Source organism: Trichomycterus rosablanca, chromosome 23 (genome assembly GCF_030014385.1).
Source record: "Trichomycterus rosablanca isolate fTriRos1 chromosome 23, fTriRos1.hap1, whole genome shotgun sequence".
In the NCBI taxonomy this organism is placed as follows: domain Eukaryota; kingdom Metazoa; phylum Chordata; class Actinopteri; order Siluriformes; family Trichomycteridae; genus Trichomycterus; species Trichomycterus rosablanca.
In genome coordinates this window covers 6,341,172-6,361,029 of record NC_086010.1, presented here as the reverse complement: position 1 = coordinate 6,361,029, position 19,858 = coordinate 6,341,172, and the positions used below count along the sequence as shown (strand labels likewise).

General features: G+C 42.3%; 1 protein-coding gene across 1 annotated transcript; it reads right to left on the bottom strand.

Moving 5' to 3' along the window:
- Nucleotides 1–3,472: 3,472 nt before the first annotated feature.
- On the bottom strand, nucleotides 3,473–19,636 carry tbrg4 (transforming growth factor beta regulator 4). The gene is made up of 12 exons (XM_062985351.1): nucleotides 19,559–19,636; nucleotides 17,430–17,910; nucleotides 10,556–10,737; nucleotides 9,698–9,842; nucleotides 8,751–8,925; nucleotides 8,253–8,410; nucleotides 8,007–8,117; nucleotides 7,759–7,903; nucleotides 6,290–6,526; nucleotides 6,079–6,190; nucleotides 5,398–5,512; nucleotides 3,473–3,950 (listed from the first exon to the last, which is right to left on the bottom strand). Exons 2-12 carry the CDS (start codon nucleotides 17,835–17,837, stop codon nucleotides 3,849–3,851), a joined length of 1,890 nt encoding a protein of 629 aa, XP_062841421.1. The 5' UTR covers nucleotides 17,838–17,910; nucleotides 19,559–19,636; the 3' UTR covers nucleotides 3,473–3,848.
- Nucleotides 19,637–19,858: the final 222 nt, after the last annotated feature.

Here is a 19,858-nt window from a genome sequence, read left to right as displayed (position 1 = left end):
CAGTAGTTTCTCATGTACTTCTCACCGTTCAGCAGTAATTTTCAACCTTGCCCTACATGGACTGAGATTTCTTTGGATTTCCTGAATCTTTTCATGATATTATGTATGGTATATGCTGAAAGAATTATTTGCAATCTTGCATTAAGAAATTCTCAACGATTCTCTTACAAAGCCTTTGGTGGATCCTCCTTTCATATCCAATCCTGATACCCTAACCTGTCAGCAATTCACTTACGTTAACTGGAATGTCAAAACAAACTTTATAACTTTATTATTATATAAACCGTTCCATAAAATGTTGCATGCAATAAATAAAAATTTGTTTATCTTTATAAACTACAATCAAATTTGTATTCCATGTTATACAATGTCACAAGTTTTTCAGAAATGAGGTTTGTAGATCACTTCACAACCCTACAGAAACTGCACTAGCGAAAGAGACTCCATGTTTCCACGGCAACCAGGCTGAAAAATCACATTAATCTCTTTAGAAAAGAAAGTGGGTAAAGTTCCGGTGTTGGCAGTGTTATGCTTTTTGATTCTTTCTTGCAACCGTCTCACCGCTTTTTCTTTTCACTTTCTGTTCCTGAATCTCAAACTGTGTGGAATGTTGGGACGATGTCCAGGTTTCTCTTTTGGTGCCTCATTGATGTTTTATAGGAAAGTACCCAGCTAATTCCTTCTCTCACACTAAAACCCCCTAGTAACACCTCACAGTCTGATGCAAACTGCTTTTCTGATCCTATTTTACATATTTGTGTATACACATCATGCTACAGCAAACACTATATGGTTAAACATTGTAAACCCCTGTTTTATTTCAGCATTTAGGTGTTTCAGACACACCCAATGCTAACAGCGTGTAAATAACATCTTGTAGCATTTTAGTATATTTTGACATTCTGTAGATTTGTATGCTCTTTATTTTGTAGCAACAGTTTGGGGAATATCCTCAGTATACAAATAAATTGTGGGCTAACTTTTGTGAGGGAGAAACTGACTGGCCTGCATAGAGCCCTGACCTCAATTTGGATGAATTGGATGTTAATTTCATTAAGTTTTTAATTTTTATTAACCATTTTACCCTGGTGGGTCCGATTCACTGGGCAAAAGGCAGGAAACACCCCGGGCAGTCAATCGGACCCACTGGGACTCTGAGTAGGATGAAATGGTGGTAAAACAGACAATAAATGAATTTATTTTATCCTGGTCAGGGAGCTGTGAAACAGTGGGTGCAAGCACAGTGCTTTGCCCAAGTTCCCCCCTCAGACATAGCCTATCATATTTGTGTAGACACCCAGCCGGCTTATAATTCTCTAGCATGGTGGACTCCTGCGCCACTTGAGCGCCTTTAGATGTTAATGTCAATCCTAATGTTGCCTGGAGTAGTGTAAACACACTGCCACTGGACACTGGAGCATTTTTTGTTCTTTACAATGATTTAAAAAGTCATTGCTTTCTGATTGCCTTTGATCTTGGAGGGTTACAAAGCCATTTTAGGGCCCACAACAAGAGCCATTTTCTCATAATTTAATGCTGTACACCTCCAATGCAGCTTAATTGGCCCGATGTTGGATATTTAGATAATTATGCAAGCTATGCAGACCACTAATACATCTTGGTTTTGTTTCAGTTTCCTGGACACACAATAATTCTCCTTAATGGATTTAAATAATCCTGTTTTATACTACTTCTCCACTTTATCTTATATTAGAACTTTCCTAAGTGGCTACACTAAGCAGATTTCAGGTAAACTTTGAAGAGACACAAAAAAGAACATTAGGAGATGGAGGAGGGACCCTTTCCTGAGAAGTGAGGATCTAATGATGTGTAGTCTGACTGTCACCTCTTATGGCCTTGCGAGATAATGAGTGTGCAGAGCAGTCAGCCTTCCGTAAAGCTAATCTTTATCCTGTCAAGCCTTTAAAAGACTTATAGTCTAAATAAAGGCTTTCATAAAAGCTGAAGTGACCAGAACACTTCAGACAGTTTGGGTCTATGACGGATTTAAGAGCTGCTTCACCAGTCCAAGTTTCCACAGTTTGACAGCCTACTAATGATATACAAAAGACTTCAAGCAGCATCATAAGCTTTCGAAAGAAGTGTACAGTCAAAATCAAAAGTTTACATACAATTAAGAGATATAATATATACAGTATGTCCAAAAGTATGTGGACACCATCATGAGCTTATTGGACACAGGACATGTTGGAATAGATTAGGAAATTCCTCAAACTCTTGACAAAAATTAAAAAGCAAAATATAATATTATTTAATTATTAATTTTATACATATTAGGGGGCTTCCACATACATCTGAATTGAAGTTAGTGCCTAAAATTGCTTTATGCTTTAAATATTTTTTTATGTATTTATTTTCAACTTTAATGAACATTTAATTGTTCTTGTGTATCACCTGGCATGCTTGTATTTATATTTTCTTTTTGCATTTTCTTTTGGCACCCCTCCCCCCTTCGTTCTTCCAATTTTCACTACACTTCCTCAGCCGCTTGCACCACCCCATCATCCAGCAGCAATGTGGAGAAACCCTATCCGACCTTATCTTCATCAGACACGGCCAGATGTGCCTGTTGACTGTCTGGCCAAGCAAGCACCTCTGAGACTTGAACTCTGGAGCTCAGACTCTCGGTGGTGGGCTAGCGCATTAAATTGATGCGTAACCTGAGCTGCTTGTAATGTTTGAGTGTACTTTCCTAAACCTGTCAGATTAGTAGACAGTAGATACAAATCTGCTAAAACTGTTAGAACAAAGGTTTTTTAAAATAAAATGCTATAGAAGGTTAGTAGGCACATGTTATTGCTCAGCCTAAGTGCTTAGGAAAAAGGTGGGAGTTTGTTCCCCCACTTGGGTGCTATTAGAGAAAAGAGCTTTGAGGCGTCTGGGTTCTGGGTGGAGGATCAAGACGAGCACGTCTCGGAGGTTGTGTGGTACAAACTGGGATTTCATGAGTTCTCTTCAGGTAGCTTGGAGCTGGTCCATTTTTGACTTTGTAGGCGAGCATCAGTGTTTGAAAATGAACACGGGCAGCTACAAGAACCAAGTAACGAGAACGCAGCATTGGGGTGATGTGGCAGTGTTTAGGTTGGATAATAAAAAACAGGCAGGCAGATGCAATTTTAATTAGTTATGTTGATCATCGTGCATGATATGCACTGTTAGATCATCACAGATCCCCAAATATAAACTAATCATGTGTAGTTTTAAGAATTCTTGTCCATATGCAGTTCTACCCAGTGACTGGTTGCACTCTGCATCTTAATGTTTTTGTCCTTCTCTTTCGATCTGAGTACCCTCCCAATTTTTAAACAGCCTCCACCACTGTCTCCTTGGAAACAAGGAAAGCCCCAACATGTTGTCCAGGCAACAGTATTACAAGTGGGAGTTTGTTATGAGTGGAAAGGAGTTTTCCAAGCAGACATCCAGTTTAGTTTTATAAGAACTGATAATCTGGTTATTCTGATCATCAAATCAATCTGTTTTAGAGTTTATTTGTATCAAGTCAAACACATCTGTATGGGTGGATGATGCTTTGATCTGAATCTGATCCACATCAGCAGCACTTTATGCATTTTACATATGCAATGATACATAATCAGGACTCAGACAAACAGATTTCCTTATGACCAATTAAATTATTATAAGGCTTAATTTTAAAAATATAGCAGGAAAAAAGACATTTTATTATGAGCTTGGAAACAGACAGCTAACAGTTTCATCAGTTGATCATTTATTTTCCTTACATCCGACTGTCTCTGGTTGGGCTGCTGTTTGTATGATCGCCCTATAGATCCACTTTGGTTTAGGGATTTCCCCTTGCAGTCTCTCGTTCACTTAGCCATGTCCTCAGCGACCGCCTTGCCCATCTTATCCTTAAGGTAGGCCACCCGCTGCCAATCCGTCTTCAATTCCAGCCACTCAAAATACGGCACCTACAGGAACACAATACAGCCAGAGATTAGCGTGGCCAACAAGCTCACGGTCAGGTGTCCACATACTTATGACCATTTACTGTACATCACAATGCTTTCATTTTTCCGTCTGAGCTATTAGAGGCTCCGACCCTGAATCCAGTTTTAACAGGATTTGTCTATATGCTGCAGACAGAGTCTCAATCAGGTTCTGCAGCTCTGTACTACTGAGGCTATTTTTAAACCCAACGCCAGCATGGGACAGAATCTGCTATGCTAGCCACTGCAGCAAAAATGGGGCTAATCAGCACCGGTCATGGTCACAGCAATGCCAAGTGCACAAGTATGTCATAAGACCATCAACATCAATGTATTAATGAATGACACAGACTCCGACTAGCTGTAACATGGCACTGGCTCATAGATACAAAATATTGTATTTTATTAATGGGACAGTAATAAAATGAGTTTCATATTATGTTTATCAAACCACTCTTGAATACTTTTTGTAATATTTTAGTATGAAATTACTATCAGGAATTAGTGTTTGCACTATAGGGTGCACTCATTTGTTGGCTAATGATTTCTACCATTATGGATTCCATAGCTTCACCTCTAACTGGTGGTTTCAAATTTTGAAGCTAAACATAATTCTATCCAGATTTACAAAATATAGTACAAGACTAAAAGTTTATGGACAACTTGCTGGACATTCAATTCAAAGACCAAGGACTTTAATATGGATCTGGCACAAGTCCTCTGTGGGAATATGTGCCTATTTAGTCAAAAGAGCTAGAGAGTCAGGCACTGAGGTTGGACAAAAAGGTCAAGGTTGGCTCGCAATTGACATAACATCATCTCAAACGTGTTGAGTGGAGCTGAAATTCTCCTGGAGTCTTTTACATCAAAGCATGTTGTTAGACCTTGGTTTGTGCACAGGGTCAAGGTCATGATGGAACAAGAAAGAACCTTGCCCTTTGAAATTATTTTATTTATAGCACTATATTAAATGTTACCCACCTTTTTTTTTAGCAATGGCTATGGATGGAACACCTGACCTCAATAATTTGGAGGGGTGTCATATGGTGGCCTTGGTACATTTACGATTACAGCATTTAGCTGATGCTTTTATCCAAACCAACTTACAATTATGACATTACAATTAAAGTAATTGAGGGTTAAACGCCTTGCTCAGGGGCCCAACAGTGGCAACCAGGTGGTGGTGGGGCTTAACCCAGCAATCTTCTAATTACTAAAACAGAACTTTAGTCACTAAGCTACTACTGCCCTTTTTGGTAAGTAAATACTAAGTGGTTTGGCAGAAACGTTACCCAATCACATGGGGAAAGTGGCACCCACAAAAACCCCTACGCCAAAAAAAGCAGTGCACATCATTTTATTTTCTCTTGAATGCCAGTAATGTCTGTGTAAACGTGGACCGAGTATTTTTTTCTCACTCATTTCCTACCTCCACTATTAGAAACCCAGCCAGCTGCAGGTGGCGCTTCTGCATGGCAAAGCGGCCCAGCAGGTCTTTGCTCCTGGAAACAAAGTGAGGGAACTCCCACGCTAGAAATGCCATCCTATGCAAGCACATAAACACACACACATTCACATTTAAGTCATTATGATAATGCAACAATGTCCAAATAGACTGCTACTTTTTGTTGTGATTTTCAATTTATTGATCGTTTCCCGCTGCCGTCCCACCTCACCCTCAGACATGTGCTGTTACCAACCACTTCTTTTTACCTGCCAACCACCCCTTGTGCAGGCACCTCGATCAGCCAGCGGACCCCGTAATTAGAGCAGCAGTGACTAGGTCCCTGCTTGACCATCATCCCTCCCCGACAGACACACAGCCGATCGTGTGTCCGTGTAGGCACCCGGACGGTCCATAGCACAGCTGAGATTCAAACTTGTATCTCAGCAGTGATGGGCCACCCTGGGGCCCTCGAAAACCCCCTTCTTCAGTTTAGGTGCTGATATACAGTATGTATATGCTCTATATGGCTAAAAGTATGTGGACACCTGATCATGAAAGATACATATACAAATAACCTTATTAACTAGCAGGGGTGTCCACAAACTTTTGGCTATATGTCTAAGCTATGTGTTTTACTTGTAATTTATTTTTATGCAAGAATACCTGCGTGCACCCTGTGGTAAGCGCTCACTGCCGCCCGCTCCTGGTAAGTGTGGAGCTTCCAGGCTTTCCAAGTTTAAGGGCTTATTGTCCGAATCCACCACTAGCTCTGCATCTGATTGGTCAATCAAGGTTATTATACAATTAGTGAAAAACACCACAACAAGAAACACTATAACATGAAATGTTTTTAGAAAACATGGTGAAAACAGACCTACTGTCCAGCCATAGACTGTGTTGACCTCTGTGCGCAGGACGTTCGCGTTGTTTTCAGTCAGCACCTGAAGGGCTTTATACAGGCTGCTCTGAACAGCTGTCTGGTTGGGTTTGGACACTTTTTCAGGTAAAGATGGAAGAACCGTGCTGGCACGGATGCCAGACTCCAGCTGTGCCGAGGTAGCAATGTGAAGCAGCTTCAATGTGTAGTTTGCAGCACGAGCACCACCGCCATCTAAAAGCCAAGACACAGTTAAATATACCTTTTATTAAATGAAGAATTAAGTACTTTTGAAGCTTTTTTTGTTTCCCACAGGCCTCAGTAAGGGTCTGTATGGGGTCGATGTGTTCTTCAAAGATCCTGACTGGGAGTTCTAAAAATTTATGGTTTTATATGTTTTAATGTTTAGCTACTGATTGGTCGGGTGTCTGCACAGATATAATTAGAAACAGCCTAGCCACTGGGAGGTGCACTTGTCAGTGCTGGTCCCTCTGGTAAGCAGACCAGACCCGCTATAGAGACCCCTAAATACAGAAGCATCCAAAAGAAAATTTTTGAGGGGCTGCCTGCAAAACAACTCTACCTCTACAAGAACTGGGTGTGGAAGTATGACAGTCTTTTTCTGGTATTTGCTGGCACCATGTGGCTAAATACAATACAGCAAGCAAGACCTACACTGATGAGCCAAAACATTACGACCACCTGTGTCTAATATAGCTCTGACCCACAAAGACCCGGACTTTACAAGACATCTGAGTTCTGTGGTATCTAGTACCAGGACATTATCAGCAGGTCCTTCAAATTCTGTACGTTGTAAGGTGGCTTGTCCTACAGTCCATCATTCTGGCATTTCTTCTGCTGTTAAAGGATGCACATGTGCTTGGCTGTCCACCTGATCTTGGACAAAACAGGATTCGTCTGAACAGTCAACCATCTTCCATTGTAGGTGCTTTTGTGTGACAAACTGACCTCATTCAGCCACTGTAACCCTTCTGGTCTGTAGCTCCATAGCCTTCATGTCCTCAAGCATCAAGAGTCTGGGCCGCCCAACAACCTGTCAGTGGTTCATGGCTTGACCCTCTTTGGACCCACTTCAACCCAATCATTTGGCCATAACGATTTAACCTCTATTATTAATTCACTCAGGTCTTTAGCTGCATTCAACATAGGCTATAGATGTTCGTGCACTTCTCTCCCTATTCTATACTTGCTCATGTTGACACGCCAAGGGCAAATACAAATCTGTCTTTTCTTTACCCAGACACGGCCAATATCTGTTAAGCAACCAGCCAGGGTGGAGGCATCTACAACATTTGAACCAAACACTGTGGTGGGCTAGTGTACTGGACAGCAGTGCCACCCTAATATATATTAAATTTATTGGAATTACACACTAGTGTCAAGCTTACAACCAAATCTATATGATTTTATTATGATGATTTTTTCTGTAATTTAGTCTTTCAAACCTGTCAGTTTGCTCTGAAACGTAGAATCTGTTACAGCTGCGATGTACTCTGGTTTGGCCTGCTGGAAAATGCACAGTGACCAGACCACATCGGTCAGTAGAAACGGTTCCAAACTCTGCCAGCTGGATTTCAAAGCTTCATGAATCTGAACTCACAGGGTAGATAAGATAGACATCATTTTAAATGTGATGATGCCTTAAAAATATCAAGTGTCCTTCTCATTTCTCTTCTCATTTCTTATGAATTACCTTTTCGAAGAACTGCTCCTTGTTGCTGGGCTGGAAGTTAAGCTTGGCGAACGCCATGAGAAGATTACACATCTGTAGCGTGCTGTACCTGTCACTGTTGTTCAGGTAGTGCTAAAAATAGCAAAGCAAAGAAGAAATGTAGTTCAATGGCTTCTGATTTTCCTGCTCAAGTAGCATGCAAACTGTATGGCCAAAGGTATGTGAAGACTAAAAGAATGCAGCTAAATTAGTTAAGAGGGTACAAACCTGGGCAAAGCCCTCAAATAGGGGCAGGTGGAGCCACTTCAGGAAGGCCAGAGATTTTGAACAGCGCATGACTTCAGTAGAGCTCATGTCTGGCAATCTTGGTAAAAGCTCGGCTGCCATCCTTTGGAACACTTGAGTCTGGTGGAAATGCAGCTTACCTACAAACATGGGATAGAAAACATCATACAATACATGCACTATATGGACAAAAGTATTGGGACACGCCTTTTCGTTTTGAATTCACTTGTTTTAGCCACAACAATTGCTAACAGGTATATCTTCAAGAAGACCTTCTCAGAAGAGCGGCTTCTGATATAGCTGAAAAGATCACATAGCGATAACTCTCTTTTAATACCATTTGTTTGAAATGGGCTGCCCAGCAAGCTCATGGCCAAGTGTCCAAATACTTTTGGCCATATAGTGTGTATTTATACACCTAATCCCTGTCTGTAGTTCTGTTGTTAACAGGCTATACAAATAAACCTAATATCAACTGACCGTAAGAAAAAGCAATATCCAGCAGCAGTGCTGTGTTGAGTTCGGACGATGGTTTCTGATGCAGATGGTAGGACAGCGCTCGTAACAACGGCACAGCTCGGCGGCTCTGCAGTGCCAAAGCCAGCGACACCCTGCGGATGTCCTCAGCACTGAACCTCTCAGCCAACTCCAAAGCCTGGTGCAGGAAGAAGATACTGTGTGTCAGCATTAGATATAATGTAAATGTGTTCATTTCATGATGAAAATGAAATAATATGCTCGTAGTTATGTGGTGACAGTTTGGAAAAGAGTCCCTGACCTTAACCCTGCTAAACACCTTTGGGATGAATCAGAATGCAGTTTACAAAGCAGTGTAGCTTGCCTGTGTAGCTCGGCGGTTAAGGTACTAGACTAGTAATTATGAGGTTGCTGGTTCAAGCCCCACTATTGCCAAGTTTCCACTGTTGGGTCCCTGAGCGAGGCCCTTAACCCTCAGTTGCTTGAATTGTATTCAGTGATAAGTGTAAGTTGCTTTGGTAAAAACGTCTGCTAAATGCTGCAAATGTAAATGTAATCAGTGCCTGACCTTAAAAGCATTTGTTTACTTACTATATAGGCACAACTGCCCACAGACACAATCCAAAATCTTGTGAAAACCCTTTCCAAAAGGGGGGGGGGGGGGGGGGGAGCAACTCCATTATAATACCCATGTTGTTTGAATGGAATATCCAACAAGGTCATGAATAGGTGTCCACTTAATTTGTGAAGTGAAGCAGTGGGACAGCTGGTAGAGTATGTGGCATTATAGGTCATTTATTTATTTATTCATATTTACTAAGTGAATCATTTTGTTTAGGGACTAGGCAGGTCAAGTGCCACCCAGAAACAATTGGTGCAAGGCAGGGATCTACCCTGGACAGGGCACCATTCAAATTCCATGAGCCTGGTAAGTCCAGCTGTGTGCTTACCTTATCCTCCAGCTTGTCCATGAGTGGCGGGGAACGTCGTGCAGCTCGGCTCATGAGGGTGCTGATCATACGTGGATCGCTCAGCTCAGTCCAGCGCAGCTCCAGCTGCTTTAGCACAGCTGTTATCAGTGCTTCATCCCCCTGCCTGCCAAACACACACAACTAATGCTATAACAAAGTATGTAAAAAAATGACCATAATGAGTCACATGGGCCTTTTCATACCCGGCTAAACAGCTTGAGTATAGATTACGAATGGGCATCGGTAACGTAAAGAGCTACGTATGAAATTGACTGGGTTGAGGACAGGGCTATAGAGGCATAGTGTGGTAAACAGTGCATTGATGTTACTGTTTTTGGACATTCACACAGGATTGCTGAGGAGTTAGTGAAGGCCAATGTAAGCCTAATCTGATGTAGACAATTTTTTTTAAACTTTCAACAGCTTTATCCTGGTCCTGGCAGGTTCAGTTTCACTGGGAAACACTAGGCACAAGGCAGGAACACCCTGTACAGGGCACCAGTCCATTGCAGGGTGCCAGCCATCCCGCTTTTCTTAGACATAGCCAATTATGCCTGTGAAAATCAGGTTTCAATATCCGCTGTGGTCAGCTAGTGTAATAAAGCACAGTATAATAAAGAGCTAGTGTATTTAAATGCAGTATTTTTAGTAGGAACATTATACCAACAGACAAACAATGTGGTGGTACTGTGATGATGTCGTTGCTTAATTTTAGGCATTGCTGCTAAATGCTAAATCAGCTATCATGGTAAAAGAAAATGACATTTTTCTAACACTGATATGAATAGTGGATGTTTTACATTATCACATTATTGAACTACTGAGTGCTGAGTTTACCCTCGACTTTTCCAGCCTGATGCCCAGTCTGCCAGGAAGCACAGGTGGCGGTACGTGAAGCGCCGAAGTCTCCAGAGTGCCTCTGTCTGAAGAGAACGCATTACTGCAGCATTGAGAGGAACGCCAAGAACGGAGAGTGAGCGCAGAAGAGAAACCAGCGTGCCGTTCCATACCCCCGTCACCTAAAACAGAAAACAGTCATTTTTCCCATGATACAACTCAGGCCAGAACTTTAAAATATATACTGGTAAGACCAAGCTGTTTTACTGTGACTGGAAAACACATTTTAATACTCTCCTTTAAGTTTATACTATATTTTTCTGGGTCAAAAATATAGATGCAGCAATCTTCTTGTATTTTAATGTTAAATAAATCCTCATTAGTGATTATGACTACAGATGGTTCCCTACTTCCCTTATTGATTGTACCCATTACAAAAAACTTGGAACAGTGGTCTTTTTGCCAAAGTTGGGAAGAAACCCAAACTGTCAACATATGCTCATGAAATCAAGAACCCCTCTTTCACCCCCCCTAAAAAAAGAACAACTGCTGCAGTATCGAGCCACTGGCTTAGAGACTGTTGTGCAAGAAAGAAGCTGCTTGCTGATCACACAGACAAAGGAAAAGCATGAGCAGGGGCTTTGATGTAAAGCTTGCTTGACTGAAGACAATTGCAGAATAGGGTGAAAGGTGCTATATATATATACAGTGTATCACAAAAGTGAGTACACCCCTCACATTTCTGCAGATATTTAAGTATATCTTTTCATGGGACAACACTGACAAAATGACACTTTGACACAATGAAAAGTAGTCTGTGTGAAGCTTATATAACAGTGTAAATTTATTCTTCCCTCAAAATAACTCAATATACAGCCATTAATGTCTAAACCACCGGCAACAAAAGTGAGTACACCCCTAAGAGACTACACCCCTAAATGTCCAAATTGAGCACTGCTTGTCATTTTCCCTCCAAAATGTCATGTGATTTGTTAGTGTTACTAGGTCTCAGGTGTGCATAGTGAGCAGGTGTGTTCAATTTAGTAGTACAGCTCTCACACTCTCTCATACTGGTCACTGAAAGTTCCAACATGGCACCTCATGGCAAAGAACTCTCTGAGGATCTTAAAAGACGAATTGTTGCGCTACATGAAGATGGCCAAGGCTACAAGAAGATTGCCAACACCCTGAAACTGAGCTGCAGCACAGTGGCCAAGATCATCCAGCGTTTTAAAAGAGCAGGGTCCACTCAGAACAGACCTCGCGTTGGTCGTCCAAAGAAGCTGAGTGCATGTGCTCAGCGTCACATCCAACTGCTGTCTTTGAACGATAGGCGCAGGAGTGCTGTCAGCATTGCTGCAGAGATTGAAAAGGTGGGGGGTCAGCCTGTCAGTGCTCAGACCATACGCCGCACACTACATCAAATTGGTCTGCATGGCTGTCACCCCAGAAGGAAGACTCTTCTGAAGTCTCTACACAAGAAAGCCCACAAACAGTTTGCTGAAGACATGTCAACAAAGGACATGGATTACTGGAACCATGTCCTATGGTCTGATGAGACCAAGATTAATTTGTTTGGTTCAGATGGTCTCAAGCATGTGTGGCGGCAATCAGGTGAGGAGTACAAAGATAAGTGTGTCATGCCTACAGTCAAGCATGGTGGTGGGAATGCCATGGTCTGGGGCTGCATGAGTGCAGCAGGTGTTGGGGAGTTACATTTCATTGAGGGACACATGAACTCCAATATGTACTGTGAAATACTGAAGCAGAGCATGATCCCCTCCCTCCGGAAACTGGGTCGCAGGGCAATGTTCCAGCATGATAATGACCCCAAACACACCTCTAAGACGACCACTGCTTTATTGAAGAGGCTGAGGGTAAAGGTGATGGACTGACCAAGCATGTCTCCAGACCTAAACCCAATAGAACATCTTTGGGGCATCCTCAAGCGGAAGGTGGAGGAGCGCAAAGTCTCGAATATCCGCCAGCTCCGTGATGTCGTCATGGAGGAGTGGAAAAGCATTCCAGTGGCAACCTGTGAAGCTCGGGTAAACTCCATGCCCAGGAGAGTTAAGGCAGTTCTGGGAAATAATGGTGGCCACACAAAATATTGACACTTCAGGAACTTTCACTAAGGGGTGTACTCACTTTTGTTGCCGGTGGTTTAGACATTAATGGCTGTATATTGAGTTATTTTGAGGGAAGAATAAATTTACACTGTTATATAAGCTGCACACAGACTACTTTTCATTGTGTCAAAGTGTCATTTTGTCAGTGTTGTCCCATGAAAAGATAAACTTAAATATCTGCAGAAATGTGAGGGGTGTACTCACTTTTGTGATACACTGTATATATATATATATATATATATATATACAGTGTATCACAAAAGTGAGTACACCCCTCACATTTCTGCAAATATTTTATTATATCTTTTCATGGGACAACACTATAGAAATAAAACTTGGATATAACTTAGAGTAGTCAGTGTACAACTTGTATAGCAGTGTAGATTTACTGTCTTCTGAAAATAACTCAACACACAGCCATTAATGTCTAAATAGCTGGCAACATAAGTGAGTACACCCCACAGTGAACATGTCCAAATTGTGCCCAAAGTGTCAATATTTTGTGTGACCACCATTATTATCCAGCACTGCCTTAACCCTCCTGGGCATGGAATTCACCAGAGCTGCACAGGTTGCTACTGGAATCCTCTTCCACTCCTCCATGATGACATCACAGAGCTGGTGGATGTTAGACACCTTGAACTCCTCCACCTTCCACTTGAGGATGCGCCACAGGTGCTCAATTGGGTTTAGTCCATCACCTTTACCTTCAGCTTCCTCAGCAAGGCAGTTGTCATCTTGGAGGTTGTGTTTGGGGTCGTTATCCTGTTGGAAAACTGCCATGAGGCCCAGTTTTCGAAGGGAGGGGATCATGCTCTGTTTCAGAATGTCACAGTACATGTTGGAATTCATGTTTCCCTCAATGAACTGCAGCTCCCCAGTGCCAGCAACACTCATGCAGCCCAAGACCATGATGCTACCACCACCATGCTTGACTGTAGGCAAGATACAGTTGTCTTGGTACTTCTCACCAGGGCGCCGCCACACATGCTGGACACCATCTGAGCCAAACAAGTTTATCTTGGTCTCGTCAGACCACAGGGCATTCCAGTAATCCATGTTCTTGGACTGCTTGTCTTCAGCAAACTGTTTGCGGGCTTTCTTGTGCGTCAGCTTCCTTCTGGGATGACGACCATGCAGACCGAGTTGATGCAGTGTGCGGCGTATGGTCTGAGCACTGACAGGCTGACCTCCCACGTCTTCAACCTCTGCAGCAATGCTGGCAGCACTCATGTGTCTATTTTTTAAAGCCAACCTCTGGATATGACGCCGAACACGTGGACTCAACTTCTTTGGTCGACCCTGGCGAAGCCTGTTCCGAGTGGAACCTGTCCTGGAAAACCGCTGTATGACCTTGGCCACCATGCTGTAGCTCAGTTTCAGGGTGTTAGCAATCTTCTTATAGCCCAGGCCATCTTTGTGGAGAGCAACAATTCTATTTCTCACATCCTCAGAGAGTTCTTTGCCATGAGGTGCCATGTTGAATATCCAGTGGCCAGTATGAGAGAATTGTACCCAAAACACCAAATTTAACAGCCCTGCTCCCCATTTACACCTGGGACCTTGACACATGACACCAGGGAGGGACGACACATTTGGGCACAATTTGGACATGTTCACTGTGGGGTGTACTCACTTATGTTGCAGCTATTTAGACATTAATGGCTGTGTGTTGAGTTATTTTCAGAAGACAGTAAATCTACACTGCTATACAAGCTGTACACTGACTACTCTAAGTTATATCCAAGTTTCATGTCTATAGTGTTGTCCCATGAAAAGATATAATGAAATATTTGCAGAAATGTGAGGGGTGTACTCACTTTTGCGATACACTGTATATATATAGCATTTTCTCCCCTTTTTCTCCCTTTTAGCACGTCCAACTGAGTCATGCTTCCTATCCACTAATGCCAATCCTCGCCCTGATTGAGGAGAACAAAGCTTACCCACGCCCCCTCCGACACGTGGGCAGCAGCCGTATGCATTTTATCACCTTCACTTTGACGAGTGCAGTGCGGATCAGCACTGTGTACAGAGAAACACACTGACAGCACTCTTTCCCCGTCTCTGTGCAGGCGCCATCAATCAGCCAGCAGAGGTTGTAATTGCATTAGTTATGAGAGAGAGACCCTATCCGGCTTTTTAATATCCCACCCCTATATGAACAACAGGCCAATCGTTGTTCATGTGGCTGCTCAGCCCAGCTGGCAGGCAGAGCTGAGACTCAATATGATGTATTCGAAATCCCAGCTCTGGTGTCAGTGTGTGTTTTTACCACTGCACCACCTGAGCGGCTTGAAAGATGCTTTTTAAACGTACATAGCAAAAAGACCACTTCATATAGTTTGTAATGGGTGTAGCCAAATTATCTTTATTTATAGAGATGGACCGATCGGGGTTTTTGGCACCGATTCCGATCTCCGATCTCCTTTCAGGGACATCGGCCGATAGCCGATTCCGATCGGGGGGGGATTAGCAGTAAATAAACTTAAAAACAGCCTCACAGTAAAGATAAACCGGAGCAGCGCGCGCGCGCGTGTGTGTGTGTGTGTGTGTGTGTGTGTGCCTTTAGAAGATACGCTTTGTTCACAGTATCGCTATAAGTGATTCATTGATTCATGAGTTGATTCGTTTTTATGTGAAGCGTAAGTTTCTCTTCTCAGTTATCTCTCCGTGTTTACTGTTATTAATTAAATGTCGTGGTTTTAAATAAACACCAGCTACTACAGAACATTTTGTGTGACTCTCTTACATTAAAAAGCTTCATTAAAAAGCTTAATTAAACTGCTATTACCACAGATCTGTAACCGAGTCAGACTCGTTCCGTCTAAGGAGCTAAAAGTTTTCTAAAAGTTCAGCAGATGATCCTGAACTAACGAATTTGGTAATGAATAAACTTTTGCCTCGGATTGGCTCTGTAACGTCTTCTGTTCTCATCTACAGGGGTTGGACAAAATAACTGAAACACCTGTCATTTTAGTGTGGGAGGTTTCATGGCTAAATTGGACCAGTCTGGTGGCCAATCTTCATTAATTGCACATTGCACCAGTAAGAGCAGAGTGTGAAGGTTCAATTAGCAGGGTAAGAGCACAGTTTTGCTCAAAATATTGCAATGCACACAACATTATGGGTGACATACCAGAGTTCAAAAGAGGACAAATTGTTGGTGCACGTCTTGCTGGCGCATCTGTGACCAAGACAGCAAGTCTTTGTGATGTATCAAGAGCCACGGTATCCAGGGTAATGTCAGCATACCACCAAGAAGGACAAACCACATCCAACAGGATTAACTGTGGACGCAAGAGGAAGCTGTCTGAAAGGGATGTTCGGGTGCTAACCCGGATTGTATCCAAAAAACATAAAACCACGGCTGCCCAAATCACGGCAGAATTAAATGTGCACCTCAACTCTCCTGTTTCCACCAGAACTGTCCGTCGGGAACTCCACAGGGTCGATATACACGGCCGGGCTGCTATAGCCAAACCTTTGGTCACTCGTGCCGATGCCAAACGTCGGTTTCAATGGTGCAAGGAGCGCAAATCTTGGGCTGTGGACAATGTGAAACATGTATTGTTCTCTGATGAGTCCACCTTTACTGTTTTCCCCACATCCGGGAGAGTTACGGTGTGGAGAAGCCCCAAAGAAGCGTACCACCCAGACTGCTGCATGCCCAGAGTGAAGCATGGGGGTGGATCAGTGATGGTTTGGGCTGCCATATCATGGCATTCCCTTGGCCCAATACTTGTGCTAGATGGGCGCGTCACTGCCAAGGACTACCGAACCATTCTGGAGGACCATGTGCATCCAATGGCGGTGCCGTGTATCAGGATGACAATGCACCAATACACACAGCAAGACTGGTGAAAGATTGGTTTGATGAACATGAAAGTGAAGTTGAACATCTCCCATGGCCTGCACAGTCACCAGATCTAAATATTATTGAGCCACTTTGGGGTGTTTTGGAGAAGCGAGTCAGGAAACGTTTTCCTCCACCAGCATCACGTAGTGACCTGGCCACTATCCTGCAAGAAGAATGGCTTAAAATCCCTCTGACCACTGTGCAGGACTTGTATATGTCATTTCCAAGACGAATTGACGCTGTATTGGCCGCAAAAGGAGGCCCTACACCATACTAATAAATAATTGTGGTCTAAAACCAGGTGTTTCAGTTATTTTGTCCAACCCCTGTACATCACAAGTAAGAACCGCTTACGATTTACCAAAGTGAACCAGGAGTTTATATAACGTGCTGATAGAATCGACTCAGATGTGACCGGGTTGAATTATCTTTTTAAAGTAAATATTACAATCAGCAAAATTACATCGTATGTATGATGCACAACGTTAATGATGTTATTTTAGGTCATGAAGAGCTTTCACTGTGGTTTCTGTACGATGGTTGATGAATGGTGATGTGATGGTTGGTGCTTCGTAGCTCAAAGTCTGGAGCAATCCACTGAGCTGTTAACTTAACATGGTCTTTATATATCACACGATCGGATCGGCTACTTTTAGGAAATATCGCTGATCGCCGATAGCATATTTTGATTAAAAATCGGCCGATACCGATTCGTAGCCGATCGATCGTCCCATCTCTACTTATTTATATAAGCTTTGTTTCAAAGTCACAAGATGAAGTCCATCAATCACCAGCTTGGGATTAAGAGACCATATCACAAAGATAAATAACATTGTAGAGCTGTGTTGCTGTATGTATATATTTGACCGGCTGTATCTCATCTTACCTGAGAGTTCACCATCTGTATCAGGTCCACACATCGAGGGTCTTTGAGAAGATCCGCCTTGTCACTCTCTGCCTTCTCAACCATCAGCCGACTGAGCTGGACCAAACACATACCAGCTTGATTTGCCGAGCCACCTCGCTCTGTCCACAAAGACAGCACCTCCTGTGGTGTGGTGGCCTTCTCAACAAGCACATCAAGTTCAGTGCGGCTAAATGTGATATTTGTCTCCTCTTCCTGTGCTGGTCCTGGACCCAGACTCAGGGTTCTGAAAGAGGGCCGGATTAAGACCTGGGAACATGGTGGGTACTCAGGTTGAGCTGTGACTGGATGAAGGTGGCCAGCAGCTAAAGAGGACCGTGGTGAACGGGCCAAGAGGCTTGCACAACGGCCCAAAAACCTGCTGGCCATTTGGGAGAATCTTCTGCGAGGAGGTCAAAGTGGTCAGAAATCAAGAGCTGGTATTCGATCGTCAGTCCATCAGCTGAGAGATGAAGTGAATGAGAGAGAGACAAAGCAAGAACAAATGTAAATAAAGTTAGTCAGTGTTTACATACACAGTTTATTAGATGAGCTTTAAGGTGCTGTTTTATCCTGGCGCCTCAAAGCCCTTAGTGAAGTAAAATACAATTACAAAATCAATAATACACAGACAAAACGATATATTATTGCCAGTGAATAGGACCATCAGACCCAAATAAATGCTAAATAATTGCTTATACACTAGTCCCATTTTTTCGTGCGCCAATCCACACTCATTGGCCATCAATACAGCTACCATGTATAGCCTAGACTACATATGTATTTATGTATAACTACTGAGTCTAGTCAATTCGTTGCTATGCACAATTTGTCGGCCTCATTTAGCAGATGCCTTTATCCAAAGCGAACTACAGTACAATTACAGTATACAATCTCAGCAATTAAGGGGTTAAGGGTCTTGCTCATGATCCTGTACCCTAGTCCTGTACCCTAACCACTAGGCTACGGCTTGCCCCACACAGTATACAATGGCAACATGGTGGTGATTTAGCTATTGTGGGTGCCGCACAGCTCTAGGGTGCTGTGGACCTAGGTTTGTTTGTGTGAAATTGTTAGTGTGCGTCCATTTTCATAAAACTTGCCAGTAGGTATGATGACTATTTCAAATTACCCCACAGGTGTGTGATGCATTGCATATTTCCAACTAACCAAGCAATGTTGCCACTTGTTCCAGCACCACTTACTATTATGCCACCTTGTCAGTGCAAATGCTCCATTAATGATTTAAAAAAAAATTCTATTTATTTAATTAAATAGGTTGTACAACAATACTTGTGTACTTTACTACTATTTGCTTTAATGTATCTTGAGCTGCTGTAATTGACTTTCCCTGTGGGATGAATAAAGTGATCTATCTGTCTGTCTGTCTATCTGTGATTTACCACCCAAAAATATCTGCTCAGTCTGATCTTGTGTTGATCACTGGGGAGGGGTAGAATGGGTTGACACATTGTGTATAGCTACAGATCGGGTACACAAGGTACCTATATATATTGTTTACCTGATAAAATGTCTGATGATTGTTAGTTTATTGGTTTTCACATAGCTTGTGTAACAACAAGGTTTTTTTTATATTACATACTACATTTTTTATTCTGTTTATTTAATTACATAGTGTTGTACAATAATACTTGTGTACTTTAATACTTTTGTACTAACACATTTTGCTTTAATGAATCTTGAGCTGCTGTAATAAATGACTTTCCCTATCTGATTAATAAAGTAATCTGTCTGTCTGGCTATTTATGATTTACCACCCAAAAATATCTGCTCAGTCGTGATCTTGTGTTGATCACTGGGGAGGGGTAGAATGGGTTGACACATTGTGTATAGCTACAGATCGGGTACACAAGGTACCTGTATATATTGTTTACCTGATAAAATGTCTGATGATTGTTAGTTGGTTGGTTTAAATAGTAAAATTGTGACTGAGTAGCTTGTGTTACAACAAGGAAGCAATCTGACCTTGCCAGGTGATGAGGCACTGCAGCTGCCAACCAAATCAAAGATCCTTTACTGAATAATGCGATCGCTTTACGTACATGACAAATTAGGCTTTTAATGATGATAAACAAACACGCAGATCTTACCTTGGCAATTTCTAAATCTGATCGCAGATCCTCCCGACATTCACATGGAATTAACACCGGGGATCGCGGACTATTTACGTCACCAATAGTAAAAATATGCTTAGATATACGTCATTTGTGCGCGACAGCTGAATGTTGACAGGATAAATTCAGTGGTTATAGTTAAAAGTAGGTAAACATTAAAAATGGCTGTCTGAAAGGCGTGTGTTCAAACTGTATACTGCACAGTACAACAAAACATTCATTTTTTTTTTAAAAACGACTTAATATAAGCATAACGTACAATGGCTCTTATTTTGA

Coding starts and splice junctions, on each gene's coding strand:
- tbrg4 (XM_062985351.1), bottom strand. CDS start 17,837: ATGGCCAGCAGGTTTTTGGGCCGTTGTGCAAGCCTCTTGGCCCGTTCA. Junction 8,411..8,750: donor GGATATTGCTTTTTCTTACG/GTCAGTTGATAT, acceptor CCATGTTTGTAG/GTAAGCTGCATTTCCACCAG. Junction 5,513..6,078: donor TTACCACAGGGTGCACGCAG/GTATTCTTGCAT, acceptor GTGCTTGCATAG/GATGGCATTTCTAGCGTGGG.